Genomic DNA, 13,743 nt, shown 5'->3' with positions numbered 1-13,743 from the left:
TAAGCTAACAAAGTCTGCTTAGATCACGACGTCAATTCAATTCCCAAATCTCGATCTCCTAACATTATGGCACTACCGAAAGCAACAATGGGAGTGAGATTCACCTCCCATACTCCATTTCCCCAACTGACGAGTGAGAAGTGGCGGACATCACACTGATTTCGACTGCCACTGATGGCTAGCTTGAGCTACTCACCTGGGCACCGGACTCCAAAATCGAACTCGATTTTGTGTCTCCCAATTTGCAGCAAGCGTGATACGTGCAGCCTAAGATAATATCCCTGCTTACCTAGGCTTTCCACTCACCGACCAGTTTCTCCACGAATTGGAGGAGAAAATTAGTTTAAAGAAGTTCTAAGTGAAATAAAAGGTGTTTCGAGTATACGATTGCATTTTCCTGTAGGGTCCACAGCCTCATATAGATACCGTTGAGCTTCAATGCTCTTACTTCCATTTCAGATTATCCTTGCTAAGCCGTCTATCTGATAACACTTTCCTACCTACCAATGTTAGCTTACTATGTATCTTCCTGCTACGATATATGGGTCCTTCCTCGGGTTTGGAAATATCGAGATCCTAACAATGCTACGTGGTATTGCCCCTTTCCTTGAGGGAGCGTATTTCGCGCAAGCAATTCTCCTTAGCTTCCTCGGCAATGGACGTTGCTCTGTCTCCTTCTGTCGTCCTTGTTGACACTTTGGCCTTCCTCACCTAGAATCCTAAGATTGGAATCTCATCCGAGCATAAATGACACAAGAGCAGCTAACAAAGGCTGTTTGACTTGCAGGCAAAACATTCCTGCCTCTACAACATATTTAACGAGACAACAACAGTGAGATGAGGCCATTCCGTCTTGGAATTCCGTTCCTATAGACGTGACAGACTAAAAGCTGACGCTGTACAGGTCTCGAGCCTAAACGAACTCACACGGATTACTGGTAAACATCTTAGAATTCTCGCAAGAATTCCATCTCGTGGAATTACACCAGCATCCACCAGCAAGGAATGGGGGGCTGCAAAATCTCATCTCACGAGATGGTCGGTCTGTGGGTTGGTGAGGGTCGTGATGGGTCTATCGGCGAAGGGATCCCAGAACACCAGTTTTGAATCCTCTGCTAACTGAAAAGGTCGCCCCCAATAATGCGGACAAGTGGTGGAAGCACATGGCGCAAAGATCTGCTAATGACACATGGCATCATATGGAACCTAGGGCCACATTGCAAAAGTATTGCCATCCGCTGTTAGACCGAATCGGTCCCCAGACTGGTTAGTCACAAACAAGCACAATTCTAACAAGAATCGTTCTGACGGGAGAGTCTATAGGACCCAGATAAATTCCCAGAGACAGCCATAATTGCAGCTACCCAGCTTTGGCATCTACCTTGCGTCGAAACTCTCATTCCGAGAGCACACTGGACAGTGCCCTGACTATCTACGGTGACCAAGTCCAATACATTGGCTGGTAAATTTCATAATTCGTTGACGACCCAACGGACAGATGGATGATGATCCCATGGTACATGAGCGAAAGAAACGAATTAAACGAAGATAGTATCAGAAGTGCATGGCAGTGCTTAACACAACCTGGAGGGACGTCACCCCGGTCCGAAGCATTGCAATCGATTCCAAGTATTGGGTTACGACACAACAAAACAAGGGATGAACTGAGGCATACAAAACACAACCGTGTCCCACGAATAACATCCATCACACTGCTTCCTCCCCACTTCAAGAGGCTTGACTGTAATGTGATACACGCAACACCACTAACACATGCCCCGTGGAGCCAGCCAAAAGACCCACCGGCTGCATACCCTGCCGCAACAACTTCAACCCATGCGATACGGACACGGGTGACATTCAGCACAAGTCCACCGAGCCGTCACCCCAGCTAATGTATTATATGTAGGGCCAATTCGCAAGCATGGTAGCTCACAACAAAACCATCTCTACCCTGAAGTCTTTCCCGCCGCTTCGATGTCTTACAAAGTTGTTGCCAGTCCCGCCCGGGTCCTCACTGCCGTGCCCTAGCATGCTATGATATGGTGCGTTTCGCCTGTCTACACCACCACAATGTTTTGGCTCTTTTATTGGTTATTATATTACCAAGACCACGTGCGTCGAACTATCAGCACACATATCACAACCTGTACCCCGCTCATTGTGTCGTCCCCCCTAGATGCGGACGTGCGTGACTTATCCCTTCATGCCGGTGTTCTTTGCTTCCTTTATTTTTCATATATCTGGATACTTCGACGCAGAGTGAACGACGGGACGGGGACGGTATTGACAGATGTGACAGATCACACAACTAATCCCCCTCCCCCAATGTAGTTAGCCGGTGGACATGCGTCATGAATATACAATATTATCTTCTCCTTGCATTTGGATAATATTGATCTGTTCATTGGTATCCGCATGTTTATGTTATACCAGTCGAGCTCTCGACATTACCGGGATAGATTCCCATCTAGCTTCTCTACTGCTTGAAGAACCAATGAATTCGGCAATCAGTTTCAAACTTATGGTGATGGTCTCGCTGGTGACACAAGGATGCTAGAAGTGAATGAATCTCTAACAAGCGCCCCAAATCTCACAGGCAATCCTGCTCTCTTCCTCGTCGCCGGACTGCAAGGCCATCACTTGCTCGATCAGCACTTGCATCCGTGTCTCCAAGACCCATAGCAAGTTGTGAAGAGGGAAGTTGTCGTAGTACGAGTTTTCGATTATCATTAGGACAATGTCCATAATGTAGTTGGGTTCTCTCAGTAGCTTCGCGCGAACGCGGGCTCGTGCCTCTCTAAGCCCTCGGTGCTGCGAGAGCAGCTCCAACTGGTCCTCGCGTAAGGTCGGGATAGCGTGTTCCGCCACTTCATTCTTATTAGTCTTACAGTTGCAAATAGTTGCAAATGCAGCATTGAAGGCAGGTGGTCGACTCACTTCTGTTGTTGGAGGTTTCGATAGTAAGGGTTCGTAATTGAATGCAACACTATCTGTATAACGGAATCTTTATTAGCTTTTGTTTTCTTGTGGTCTAGCCTTCGTGAAATGGATCGGACCTTGCTGGTTATGCTGGATGGGTTGCAAATGAGAGAGTGGGAAGAGACGGAAGAAAAAGAGCAGGGATGTAAGAGAGATAAGTTTGAATAGTAATTGCTACGTGGGAAGGACCGTTTTCACTTTTCACAAAGAGTGAGCCACTGTCAGCTCAAGAAGGAGGTGCTAACGGTGGTGAACCTAACCCATACTTGCGTAGCGAAAATCCAATATCGTTGCCAGCATATTGACGAATTCAAAGCTATATAGATATAGTAGTGCGCCATGTATAGACTAATCCGCACTTTATATTTGATAGAGATCTAGTGAAGGATAATCTTAACCAGGAGTAAGAGCGAAGTGGAATTGATCAGATGTGACTATTATAATACCTTCCTTATCAACCTAGTCGGTAAATCAACTGGGAATTGCCCAAATGTGCATATTGGGTACATATGTAGGTAGCGATAATGACCCGACAATTCAGGTTCTGCTTTACTTTCATACCTTACAATTTCTCATAGACACACATATCTTCATGTTCTATCACGGAGGTGCGAGAGCAGCTACAGTTGCTCCTTCCGTAGAGTTGACATGTCCGATTAGCTGCTTCCTTTCGGTAGCCTCATAGTCAAAGCACATTTAAATAAAGCACCAAGGGGAAGGGGTGAAGCTTACTGGTCTTCGAATGTCCGTCGATGGTTGATTGGGCTTTGGTATGACTTGGGAGGATAACTAGTCTTCGTTAGCTTCCACTGTATTATGGATCTCGCTCATCGTTGGGTACGAGTACCTTAAAAGGCTTTAGTACAGGAATTGCAAAGGAAAGAGTTGGAAAAGAAAGAAGAAAAAGAAGAGACAATCTCCAGTTATCGTTTAAAATAGTAAGTGCTACAAGGGAAAGCGCATTTTCACGTTCCCATAAGGAAGGGGCACTGTAAGCTCAAGAAGGGGGAGCTAAGGGTGAATGAGTCTCACCCACACACTCGGGTAGTAGGAGTACCCGTATCCACGGGTCGTTCCGGCGCCTTGACGTATGCAAAGCTTATAGGGTAAACGCGCATAGGTCGTCCTCAAGAGGATGGAATCCGATCTGACAAAGCTCACAGTTCATTTCTTCATTCCATAGATAGGCAGAACCTCGTAGTCCAAATGGGGCTTGATTCAGTATGCATACCCACCGGCATTCGTCTCCTTCCACGTCTGTGTACTCGCAGCTAGTAGGCTCATATATATAGCGTCTGCATCTCCGCGAGAAGCATTGAGATAGGAAGAAGTCAAATGAACCAGGCTCCATTATGCTGCGACCAACGTAAAGAAAATCTTGTTCATACATTCCTCAACGACCGGAGAGTAGGTTTCACTCTATAGGCACCTGGGCGTACTAGTATAATGTATAAAAATATTCCGTACAGTAATTTATGTTGAGTATGACAGACAGGAAAGGGTAATCTCAGCTAAAAGTAAGACCGATGTGAAACTCAACCAGATGTGGCTCTAACTCTTGTCCACCACGTATCAATATGGTCACAAACCTTTGAAGCCAGCCGACGAGTAGCGATGACCAACTGACAATGCTTGCACTCATTGTACCTACCTAGGTAGTGTGTCCCTTCTCATGATCATGCACTGGTCGGTATATCCCTGAGAAAACCTTCCCTACCACGGGTGCCGCTCAAGTTAACATCGGCCTAGTATACTCACATCATATCAGTGTAAATAGTGCTCTGGAGGACAAGGAACACCAGATCTGCATAGGGATTTTCTTACACACGATGAGAAACTAAGCTAGACCAGATCATCACCAAAAGGCACGGGTTCAAAACATTCTATAAGTGCCAATATCGTGTGGCTCCTTTGGGTTCCGTGCAGGTGCAAGCAATACTTCTATTCTATGTCGGAATGTTCCTTCTAGATCTGTCAGTGGCCTATATAGTTAGTGATTGTTGAATCTCCCCTGAAATAATTCATTCTCAGTTTTTGTTGAGATAGCCTTTCCGGTGCTCTTTCCTCAATGTGGCGGCCGCGCCTGGCTCGCGGAAATCGCGCTTTCACTCGTAGCAATTACTATTTAAAGTGATCTCTGAGAACCTTCTCTTCTCTTCCTTCTCCTTCTCACACTCTCATTTTAAAATTTTCTTTCAAATTTTCACTTCAAAGGTATGACCCATGCAATGATTAGCGAGCTTTCCGTAGAACAAAAGCTGACAGAGACTAGTATCTAGGATCTAACCCACACGCCGACAAAAAGTGAGAGAACCCCTGTTTTATAAACGTGCACTCTCACCCATACTTAAACATGAAGCTAACAAAGTGGAAGTGTCAAACAACAACCGTATTCCCACCATTGGCGAGTGGGAGATGGACTTCTTGACTCGTCTGCGAATCCGGAGAGACCAACGGGATCACGATCGTGCAGACATTTTTGCTGAGGCCAATGAAATTATCAACATGGCCCAGGGGATTATGGCCACCGCCCACCCCCAAAACGTCCAGGCGCAGAATATGCTATTTGCGCTACAGCAACGCCTGCTAATCTTGCGCCGGGAATTCCTTGAACTAGACTGGGTGGAGGAATATGACATGGAGCTTGAGCGGCCCATTTGGGCGCGGGCTCGTTGATTGGTCCTTACGGGAACTCTGAATTCTCCTAGTGGGCTAGGTACACTTCAGAAAAAGACACGAATTATCTATGATACAAAATACTCGAAGTTGACATCTCTCTCATCGTATCCTATATAGACACGGCACACCTACAGCACGTTGCCGCTCACAATATACCTTGGCCTACCGATATAAAATGATCTCTGCGAATTTCTCTTCTCTTCTCCTCCTTCTCTCATTTCCAATCTCACAACCCATCTTACAACCTCTCTCACTACTTCAAAGTATGATCCATCCAACGATTAGCGAGATCTACCATGAAGCAAAAGCTAACAGTGACTAGTTAGACACGCCAAATCAAAGTGAGACACACTGCTTTCTCTCTTACTGACGCTTAAAAACTAAGCTAACAAAAGAGAAGTGGCGAACAACCGCAATATTCCCACTGTCGGCGAGTGGGAGTTAGACCTCCTCACTCGTCTCCGAGTCCAGCGGGAGGAACGGGAACAGGCCCGAGGACAAATACTGTCCGAATTCCGCCTCCTAGTCGGCATGACCCAGGCAATTATAGCCACAGCCCACCCACAGGACGTGGCTGCTCAGAATATGCTCTGGGAGCTACATGGCCGAGCGGAAATCTTGAGAATGGAGTGGATTGTGATAAGATCTACTGCATGACAGAGATCATGAAAGGCTGGACAATATGATGATATTGTACGAAGAGCTATGTAATAATCTCTGTCATGCAGTAGATCTTATCAGGTTATGAGCCCGGGGACTCGCTATTGGTCCAATCTAACAATTGATCAATATCCTCGGCCTGCGCGTCTTCAAAAGGCGCAGCGTGTATCTCACTGCACAAGCGTGTAATTCATTACACAGAAGGTAGTTTTATACCCCTCCTACATCAAAAATTTGAAGCTTACAACATGTCTCCTTGTCATCTCTATCGAGTCCCCATCTCTGTAGAGCGGGAGAATTGCCTTTTTCGGCAGCGTGAAAAGCTTCAAAAATCCATCTGTGAGGGGGGGCGGTGTCTCTTACAGAGATTTCTGCCGGTTTTTATCATCTCATCTGGGTAGTAGCACCTTCCTTTGTTTACTGCCTCGCCAGAGTTTTCGCTCTCTGTCAACCTTACAGAGTTTTCTTCTTAACAACTCTATCATCCATCTGCATCAAGATCCTACATCAGTTTTGTATCTCTTTGCTCTTCTCATTGCTAGTGTTTTCATCACTAGTATCATTTTTATCGGATTGGACTCGATCATGATGAAGAAAATGACCGGTTACTGGAGCAAGGCATCTGGGCGCGCTGTCGCTAATCATCTACTTTCTGTCGCTAATTGTCTACTTTCCTAATGAAACAACAATTTGAATACGAAATCCTCCGAGTTCACATTTCTTTGATCGTATCCTATACCATAGCCATGGCTCACCTACAGCACGTTGCTGCTCACAATATGCCTTGGCCTACCGATATAAAATGGTCTCTAGGGATCTCTCTTCTGTTTCTCCTCCTCCTCTCACAACCAATCTCACAACATTCCACAACCTATTTACAACCTATCCACAACCTATTCACAACCTATTCACAACCTATTCACAACCTATTTTACTCCCTATTTCACTCCCTCAAAGTATGATCCATCCAACGATTAACGAGATCTACCATGAAGCAAAAGCTAACAGAGACTAACTAGACACGCTAAACTAAAGTGAGATACACTCGGTTCTCGCTTACCTACGCTTCAAAACCAAGCTAACAAAAGGGAAGTGGCGAGCACCCGCAACATCTCCACTATCGGCGAGTGGGAGCTAGACCTCCTCACTCGTCCCCGAGTCCAGAGGGAGCAACGGGAACACGCCCGAGAACAAATCCTGGATTGGCCTCGAACATGAGGAGGGAAACGACCTGTTACTGGAGCGGGATATCTAGGCACGCTGTCGTTAATTGTCTCATTTACCTTCGCATAAATGAAGCAACAATTTGGGATACGGAATCCTCCGAGTTCACATTTCTTTGATCGTACCCTCTGTTTCGCCTTCTCTCATACGTTATTCCTGGTCTTAGGCGACGATAGGCTTTGGCCTACCGATCCAAATAATCTCTAGGGATTCGCTCTTCTTCTCCTTTTCCTTCTCGCTCTCTTATTTTAATCTTTTCTACCAATTTCACTTCTAAGGTATGATCTATCTAACCATTAGCGAGCTCTACCATGAAACAAAAGCTAACAGAGACTAGTAGATCCCAGCTACAAAACGTCCAAAAGTGAGATAACCCCTTTTTTATCAATATACATTCTTACCTATGCTTGAATATGAAGCTAACAAAGTTGGCACATAACCAGCCCATTCCCACCATTGGCGGTTGGGAAATAGACTTCTTGACTCGCCTCAGAATACGGAGGGACCACCGTGAGCACGATCGAGCTCAAATGTTCATTGAAGTTAGTGATATTACGAACATGGCCCAGCACATCATGGCCACCGCCCACCCCCAAAACCTCCAGGCGCACCATACCTTATTTGCCCTACAGCAACGCCTTATGATCTTACGCGCGGAATTCCTGGAATTAGACTGGCTCGAGGAATATGATATGGAACTTGAGCGCTCTATCTTCGCGCGGGCTCGTTAATTGGTCCTTGTGGGAACCTTCAAGTCTCTAGTGATACTAGCTAGACTTCAATCAACGACACGAATTATCTGTGATACAATTGATACAATATACTCGGAGTTGGCATCTCTCACATCGTATCCTACACCGTAGTCACGGCTCACCTACAGCACGTCACCGCTCACGGTATGCTGTGGGCACTATATCACCGTATGGGCATCTTACGCATGGAATGGATTAGACTATATCACCACGGAGAACACGATCTAGCATTGGCGGTTGGGAGATTGATTTCCTGACTCGCCTCAGAATACGGAGGGACCGACGTGACCACGATCGAGCAGAGATCTTCATGGAGCTCAATGAGATTACCAACGTGGCTCAGCACATTATGCCCACCGCCCACCCCCAAAAACGTCCAGGCGCATCATATGTTTTTTGCGCTACAGCAATGCCTCCTGATATTATGCGGGGAAGCCCTGGAATTGGAAAGGCTCGAGCACTTCGATATGGAAATTGAGCGTTCTATTTGGGCGCGGGCTCGTTGATTGGCGCGCTGGGTTCAGTACGCTCGAAGTTCGCCAAGCGACCCGACCTTATTCCGTCAGACCAATGGAACCAAATGAAGGAGGAGCCTTACAGTAAGGCCGTCACTCACTTTCGCCAACGACGACGACATCATGACACTTAGCACCTGCATCGATGTTCACCTTTCTTTGATCGTATCCTCTGTTTTGCCTTCTTGTATACGTTATTCCTGCTCGTAGGTGAGGATAGACCTTGGCCTACCGATCCTAAATAGCCCCTAAGGTTTCTCTCTTCTTTTTCTTCTCTTACTCACTCTCTCGTTTCCAATTTCCCTCCCAGCCTCAACTAATCTCTAAGGTATAAGCCATCTAGCGATCCGCAAGCTCTATCATGAAATAAATACTAACAGAGTCTAGGTAGATCCGACTTACAGGACGACGAAGTGAGATAAACTCCGCCCCCCCTTAGTTTAAGGAAAAGTGTGAGGAATACGACATGGCACTTGATTGGGCCTCGCAGTAACCCAGGAACCTTCTACATCCTCCCACGAATCTGATAAAGATACCCCGACCAGCATAGCCGCATCCGACTCACAGCCGGAAGCAACCAGCCTCACATTGGGTGCGATCTTCACCCGCAAGTCATCCGTCGATATGCCTAGACGCGTGGTCCGCTAGTACTGGTGCCAGATTGTATCTACGACTGCGAAACACAGAATCCAATCGGGACCGCGTGGTTCAGACCACCATCGCATGACAATTCTACTTGGTGACGCCAATCGGGGTACAGCTGGCCATCTCACCCAGCTAGCGACTTGGGCACTTACAACGTGGAATGTGCAGATAAAACCAACAAAGTCAATCGCAAAGTCTACATCGTGCCACGGTCGTACTTCTAGAAATACGGCGTGCCGATCAACTAGAACTAAGGATATAACGGTTGAGGAGGAAGAACCTGAGTAGACGTGATAGTTTCTGGATATTTCTAACCGATGACCTGGAGATGAGGAATGTTCAGCCGCTCGCCCTACCGCACCACCTTTTCACCACATTAGCTCTTATTGAACAGGCATTTGGTCACTCGCGAGCCACCGACGCTAGTACTCGGTGGTTTATTGACTCTGTCACCCTCAACGCGTACATGACTGCCACTTCGAACCTCACGAATATACAGCCATTGAATTTTCAATGTGAGAGGATCTATTCTTTCGGCCCGGTACCCCAGGCCGCGAGCTGGGCCCACCCTACGTACGCCCGGAAGCAACTGTCAGCAACTAGTCAGATCACTGTTTCTAGTAGTTACTAGGTTCCGTACTAGGCTTTTCCTAGTTTTCAAGTCAATACAAATACCATCAATTATCAGATACGATCCTACTACTAGTACTATTATATAGTCCGTACTATCCGTACTATCCTTACTATCCTTACTATCTTTACCATCTTTACTATCCATACTATAGGGCTTGACCATATTAGTAACTTCTAGTAACTCCTAGAGGTGGCGGTTAGCATTCTCAATCATAAGAAGCTATTGTTACCACTCGTTCTCTGTACATGTACTATTAGGTGACCTGCAGAACAGGATTTCACATCTGCACGAAGGACAAACCTGCAGGTATTCATCAGGTTAACCATTATTGTCAGATTTAAGTGATATATCATCAGGCGGAGCAAGGATCCCCATTTGAATGATATTTTCTATCAAGTTTACAACGAATATCCCCTTAGCTTCAATTATGGCGGCGTATACGTCTCCATCCAACTCGTGTCCCTAGTGTGCCAGGCATGAATGCGTTGCGAATGTTGGATTATGGCCATGGCTACCATATGATTATTGGTTGGGAACCTTGGTCTTACCTTTTCAACGCGGCAGTTCTGCCGAATAAGTGCCATTTCGTATTCACTTCAGGAATTTTCTATTCTTATTCCTTTGGAATTCACCATCACCTCGCCTGCTACTCAACCCCCCAAGGTACGGTTCCTGCTAATATTAGCAAAAATGTTTACGAACTCAAGGAGTTAACGAAACGAGTTGTTCTTAGGACTTACAGCTACCTCATGATCACCTCGCCTATCCCCAAACCGCCATGATAGTCGACTAATGCAGACACAGATGAATAGGCTCACCCACTCGATGATAACCGAATCGAGGTTTTTCATTTTGTGGGCTGAACGTCACTTCCACAATCTCAATACTAGAAATACCTATCCATATCAACCCAATGCCATTGATGTTCCGTTTCCAATCACCTTCAACTGTCGTTCGAATCTCAAAGCTAACGAGAATAAAGCGACCGCTGATAGGCCTATCCCAAAGCCCTGCGATGAGCAACTTGAACTTCAAATACGAGCCCGACTGCCCAGCACCGCACGAGTGGACGCTCGTCCCATGATATTCGCGGAGGCATGTGGAATTATGGATATGGCTAGGACGATGGTCTCTCTCTCCCGCTCAAACAAATCCTCTGCAGGGCATGTCTCCTGTGTATTGGAGTGATATGTGCGTCTGCTGGTAAGACCAATGTCAGAGATTAGTGGTATAATTCTCAGGATTCCCACATGGCTGATAGTCTGGGGCACCTGGTTAGCGTGTGCATGCACAGGAGGGTCCCTAGAGGTGAATATAATTATAGTGACTTGGTGACCTCAAATCCATCTGCACGGTGGCTGGTCATTGAGCCCATCTTGCTCTGTGTCTTAAATGCTCAAAGCATAGATCAAGGTACGTTAGACCATGTTCAGAAGGCCATGGGGATACAGGGGATATGGATTATTGATGTGGACACATTCACTCAGCAAAAATGCCACATTGTGGGATGTCCTGGCGCGCTTCCAGCAACGGGGCAATTCGACATACCTAAATAGGTTCTTGTTACGGATCTTCTTCTTCAATGTTCCCGGGAAGGGTTCTAAGGCTTCCCCTTCCCGAGGTCTCGATCCAGACTGCCATAACAACCCACCAGGTACGACTTTACCACCATGACCGTCTATGTCTGATTTAACACAAGGATTAACCCAAACCCCACAGTGATGTTGACTATGCGGCTGAACCTGGCCATACTCACCTTCCTATATTGTGGTCACACCGCGCTCCTTCCTCGTGACCATGCCGCGATGGAAGTCTTTCCCCGATTTCCCCCAATTCAACTATGGGACTCATTATATCGACTACATGGATCAGGTGAGACTCCATCGTCTATGCTATGATCTTCCCAGGAAGCAACTAACACGCGCAAATTTGTTTTAGGAATGAGGTGACTGTCTCGGGCAACATCACCATCGTTCCTATGCACACCACCAATGTGCTGTTCGAACCACGCACCACAAACATGGAGCCGAGAACGAGGGGGTTACAAACGACCAATTCCGTTGCCGTAAGGAGTAGGTCGGCACTGTCTCAACCCGAGAATTTCCCACACCTACTCTTTTCATTCTTAGACTTGCCTACGGTCGCTTCAACTTCCCCCCTTCGAGCAATCCCTCTTCTCCGAGTTAGCGCCGCGAGAACAAGTTCAATTTCCCTACATGAACTCGTTTTCCGCGGTCTGCTGCAACGATGGCCAGACTTACAGCACTTGTCGAAGCTACACACAATCAACGAAAATGGTGAAGAGCTGTGATTCAATTCAATGGCGTTATACGGCTACGAGTCTGCGATCGATGCAGAATCCTGCAAGAGACGCGAAGCCTTTGAACACGGATAAGGCTCTGGTTCTTGCGCACCATTGGCTATACTGGTGTGCTTCCGGTATGCTCGTCTTCTAGCCAGTAAAACTGCGGCTGGCGTGGTAATCCGGCAAAAGATTCTAGAGCCGCTGCACCGACAAGGGTTTACAAGCTGCTAGAGTCTTGCTTGCTAAGGTACGTCATATTCATTCTAGCTAGCAATAATCGAATATGTGCTAAGTGGTCCAGGAATATGCCAAATCTGCGGTCTGCTGAGCGATCGCCACGGACTTCGTCCTCAATATGCCGTGGTCCCTCGGCATACGCCCGGTGATATTCGATCAGGAGCCACATTCTCCACCAAACTTTAGAAGCCCTTGGATATGCCATTGACGCGCCCGAAAAGAAAGACAGAACCAGATCCCCCTTAAGCGAAGCAGTTAGTCTACCGGGCAGTCCATGGTTGTTCATATCCGACTTTGTCCACCTCGGATGAATCATTCGCGGAGAAGGGTGTACATCACATGCTATATGAGTGAATTCCAGCCCCCAACCGTACGATAACTTCGAAAATACCTTACCACTAGGAGAAAAGCAGGGGCTAATGAATACTGGTCTTTTTGCAGGTTGAACCTGACTCGCACTTCGCTATTCGCCGAATACTACACATCCATCGGAAGTTATGGACAGTGAGACATTTCCCCTCCCATTGTGCTCCATCCGTTCGACAAAGGATATTTTGTTGAAGTGGAGTTTTTCATGGGATTCAACATCGTCGCAGGTCGATATACCACGATGGATAGCCATATAGTGGGCTCCGAGACCCCAGAATCCTGTTCGGGAACCGCGAAGACAGGGCCATGCTTGTCCCTCGCGGTTGGGCAATATTCGGTAGGCGAAAGGCCCGGCCCGCATGGAGGACAATAGCGGAATTTGTCACACAGCCATCTCGTTCTTTTGCACCCTACGGTGTGCCTTCCTGAGGTGATTCCGGAACTAAATGGCACGTTCAAATGGGAATAGAGACGCAATTTCGCAAAGCCACTGAACATCTGGAGCGTGTACAACCTTGGAAGCTTTCAATGAATACTTAGGAGCAATTCAAAACACAACACCGCCAAAGGGAAGTGCATTAGGGATTTTCTAGCTTCCCTACGAGTAACAGCATCGTGTGCACTAGGCTGTGGAATAGAAGAGTGCCTATAGCAGCAATAAGGAGCTTATAAATTCCTCACTTTTAGGTAGTTTCTTCTAGGTAGTCTATACGATATACATAATATAGATAGTGACTGGAA

The 13,743-nt window shown here is 46.7% G+C and overlaps 4 protein-coding genes across 4 annotated transcripts; 3 read left to right on the top strand and 1 right to left on the bottom strand.

Annotated features, from left to right (window-relative positions):
* Positions 1 to 2,574: 2,574 nt before the first annotated feature.
* On the bottom strand, positions 2,575 to 3,282 carry N7525_010106 (uncharacterized protein; the record flags this gene model as incomplete). Its single annotated transcript, XM_002560375.2, has 2 exons — positions 2,575 to 2,993; positions 3,249 to 3,282. The coding sequence occupies 2 exons, from the start codon at positions 3,280 to 3,282 to the stop codon at positions 2,575 to 2,577; spliced, it is 453 nt and encodes a 150-aa protein (XP_002560421.2).
* A 2,115-nt stretch (positions 3,283 to 5,397) lies between these two features.
* N7525_010105 (uncharacterized protein) lies at positions 5,398 to 5,658 on the top strand (the record flags this gene model as incomplete). The annotated part of the gene is made up of 1 exon (XM_061214970.1): positions 5,398 to 5,658. One exon carries the CDS (start codon positions 5,398 to 5,400, stop codon positions 5,656 to 5,658), a length of 261 nt encoding a protein of 86 aa, XP_061067482.1.
* Positions 5,659 to 7,958: 2,300 nt separating this feature from the next.
* Positions 7,959 to 8,276, top strand: N7525_010104 (uncharacterized protein; the record flags this gene model as incomplete). The annotated part of the gene is made up of 1 exon (XM_061214969.1): positions 7,959 to 8,276. One exon carries the CDS (start codon positions 7,959 to 7,961, stop codon positions 8,274 to 8,276), a length of 318 nt encoding a protein of 105 aa, XP_061067481.1.
* A 4,109-nt stretch (positions 8,277 to 12,385) lies between these two features.
* Positions 12,386 to 12,819, top strand: N7525_010103 (uncharacterized protein; the record flags this gene model as incomplete). Its single annotated transcript, XM_061214968.1, is given in 4 exon segments — positions 12,386 to 12,530; positions 12,548 to 12,570; positions 12,593 to 12,643; positions 12,664 to 12,819. 4 exon segments carry the CDS (start codon positions 12,386 to 12,388, stop codon positions 12,817 to 12,819), a joined length of 375 nt encoding a protein of 124 aa, XP_061067480.1.
* Positions 12,820 to 13,743: the final 924 nt, after the last annotated feature.

Source organism: Penicillium rubens (genome assembly GCF_028828025.1).
Source record: "Penicillium rubens strain IBT 27055 chromosome Unknown utg000004l_segment0_segment0, whole genome shotgun sequence".
Classification (NCBI taxonomy): Eukaryota; Fungi; Ascomycota; class Eurotiomycetes; order Eurotiales; family Aspergillaceae; genus Penicillium; species Penicillium rubens.
Note: the sequence above shows the minus strand (reverse complement) of the source record. Positions and strands in the feature narration are given on the sequence as shown.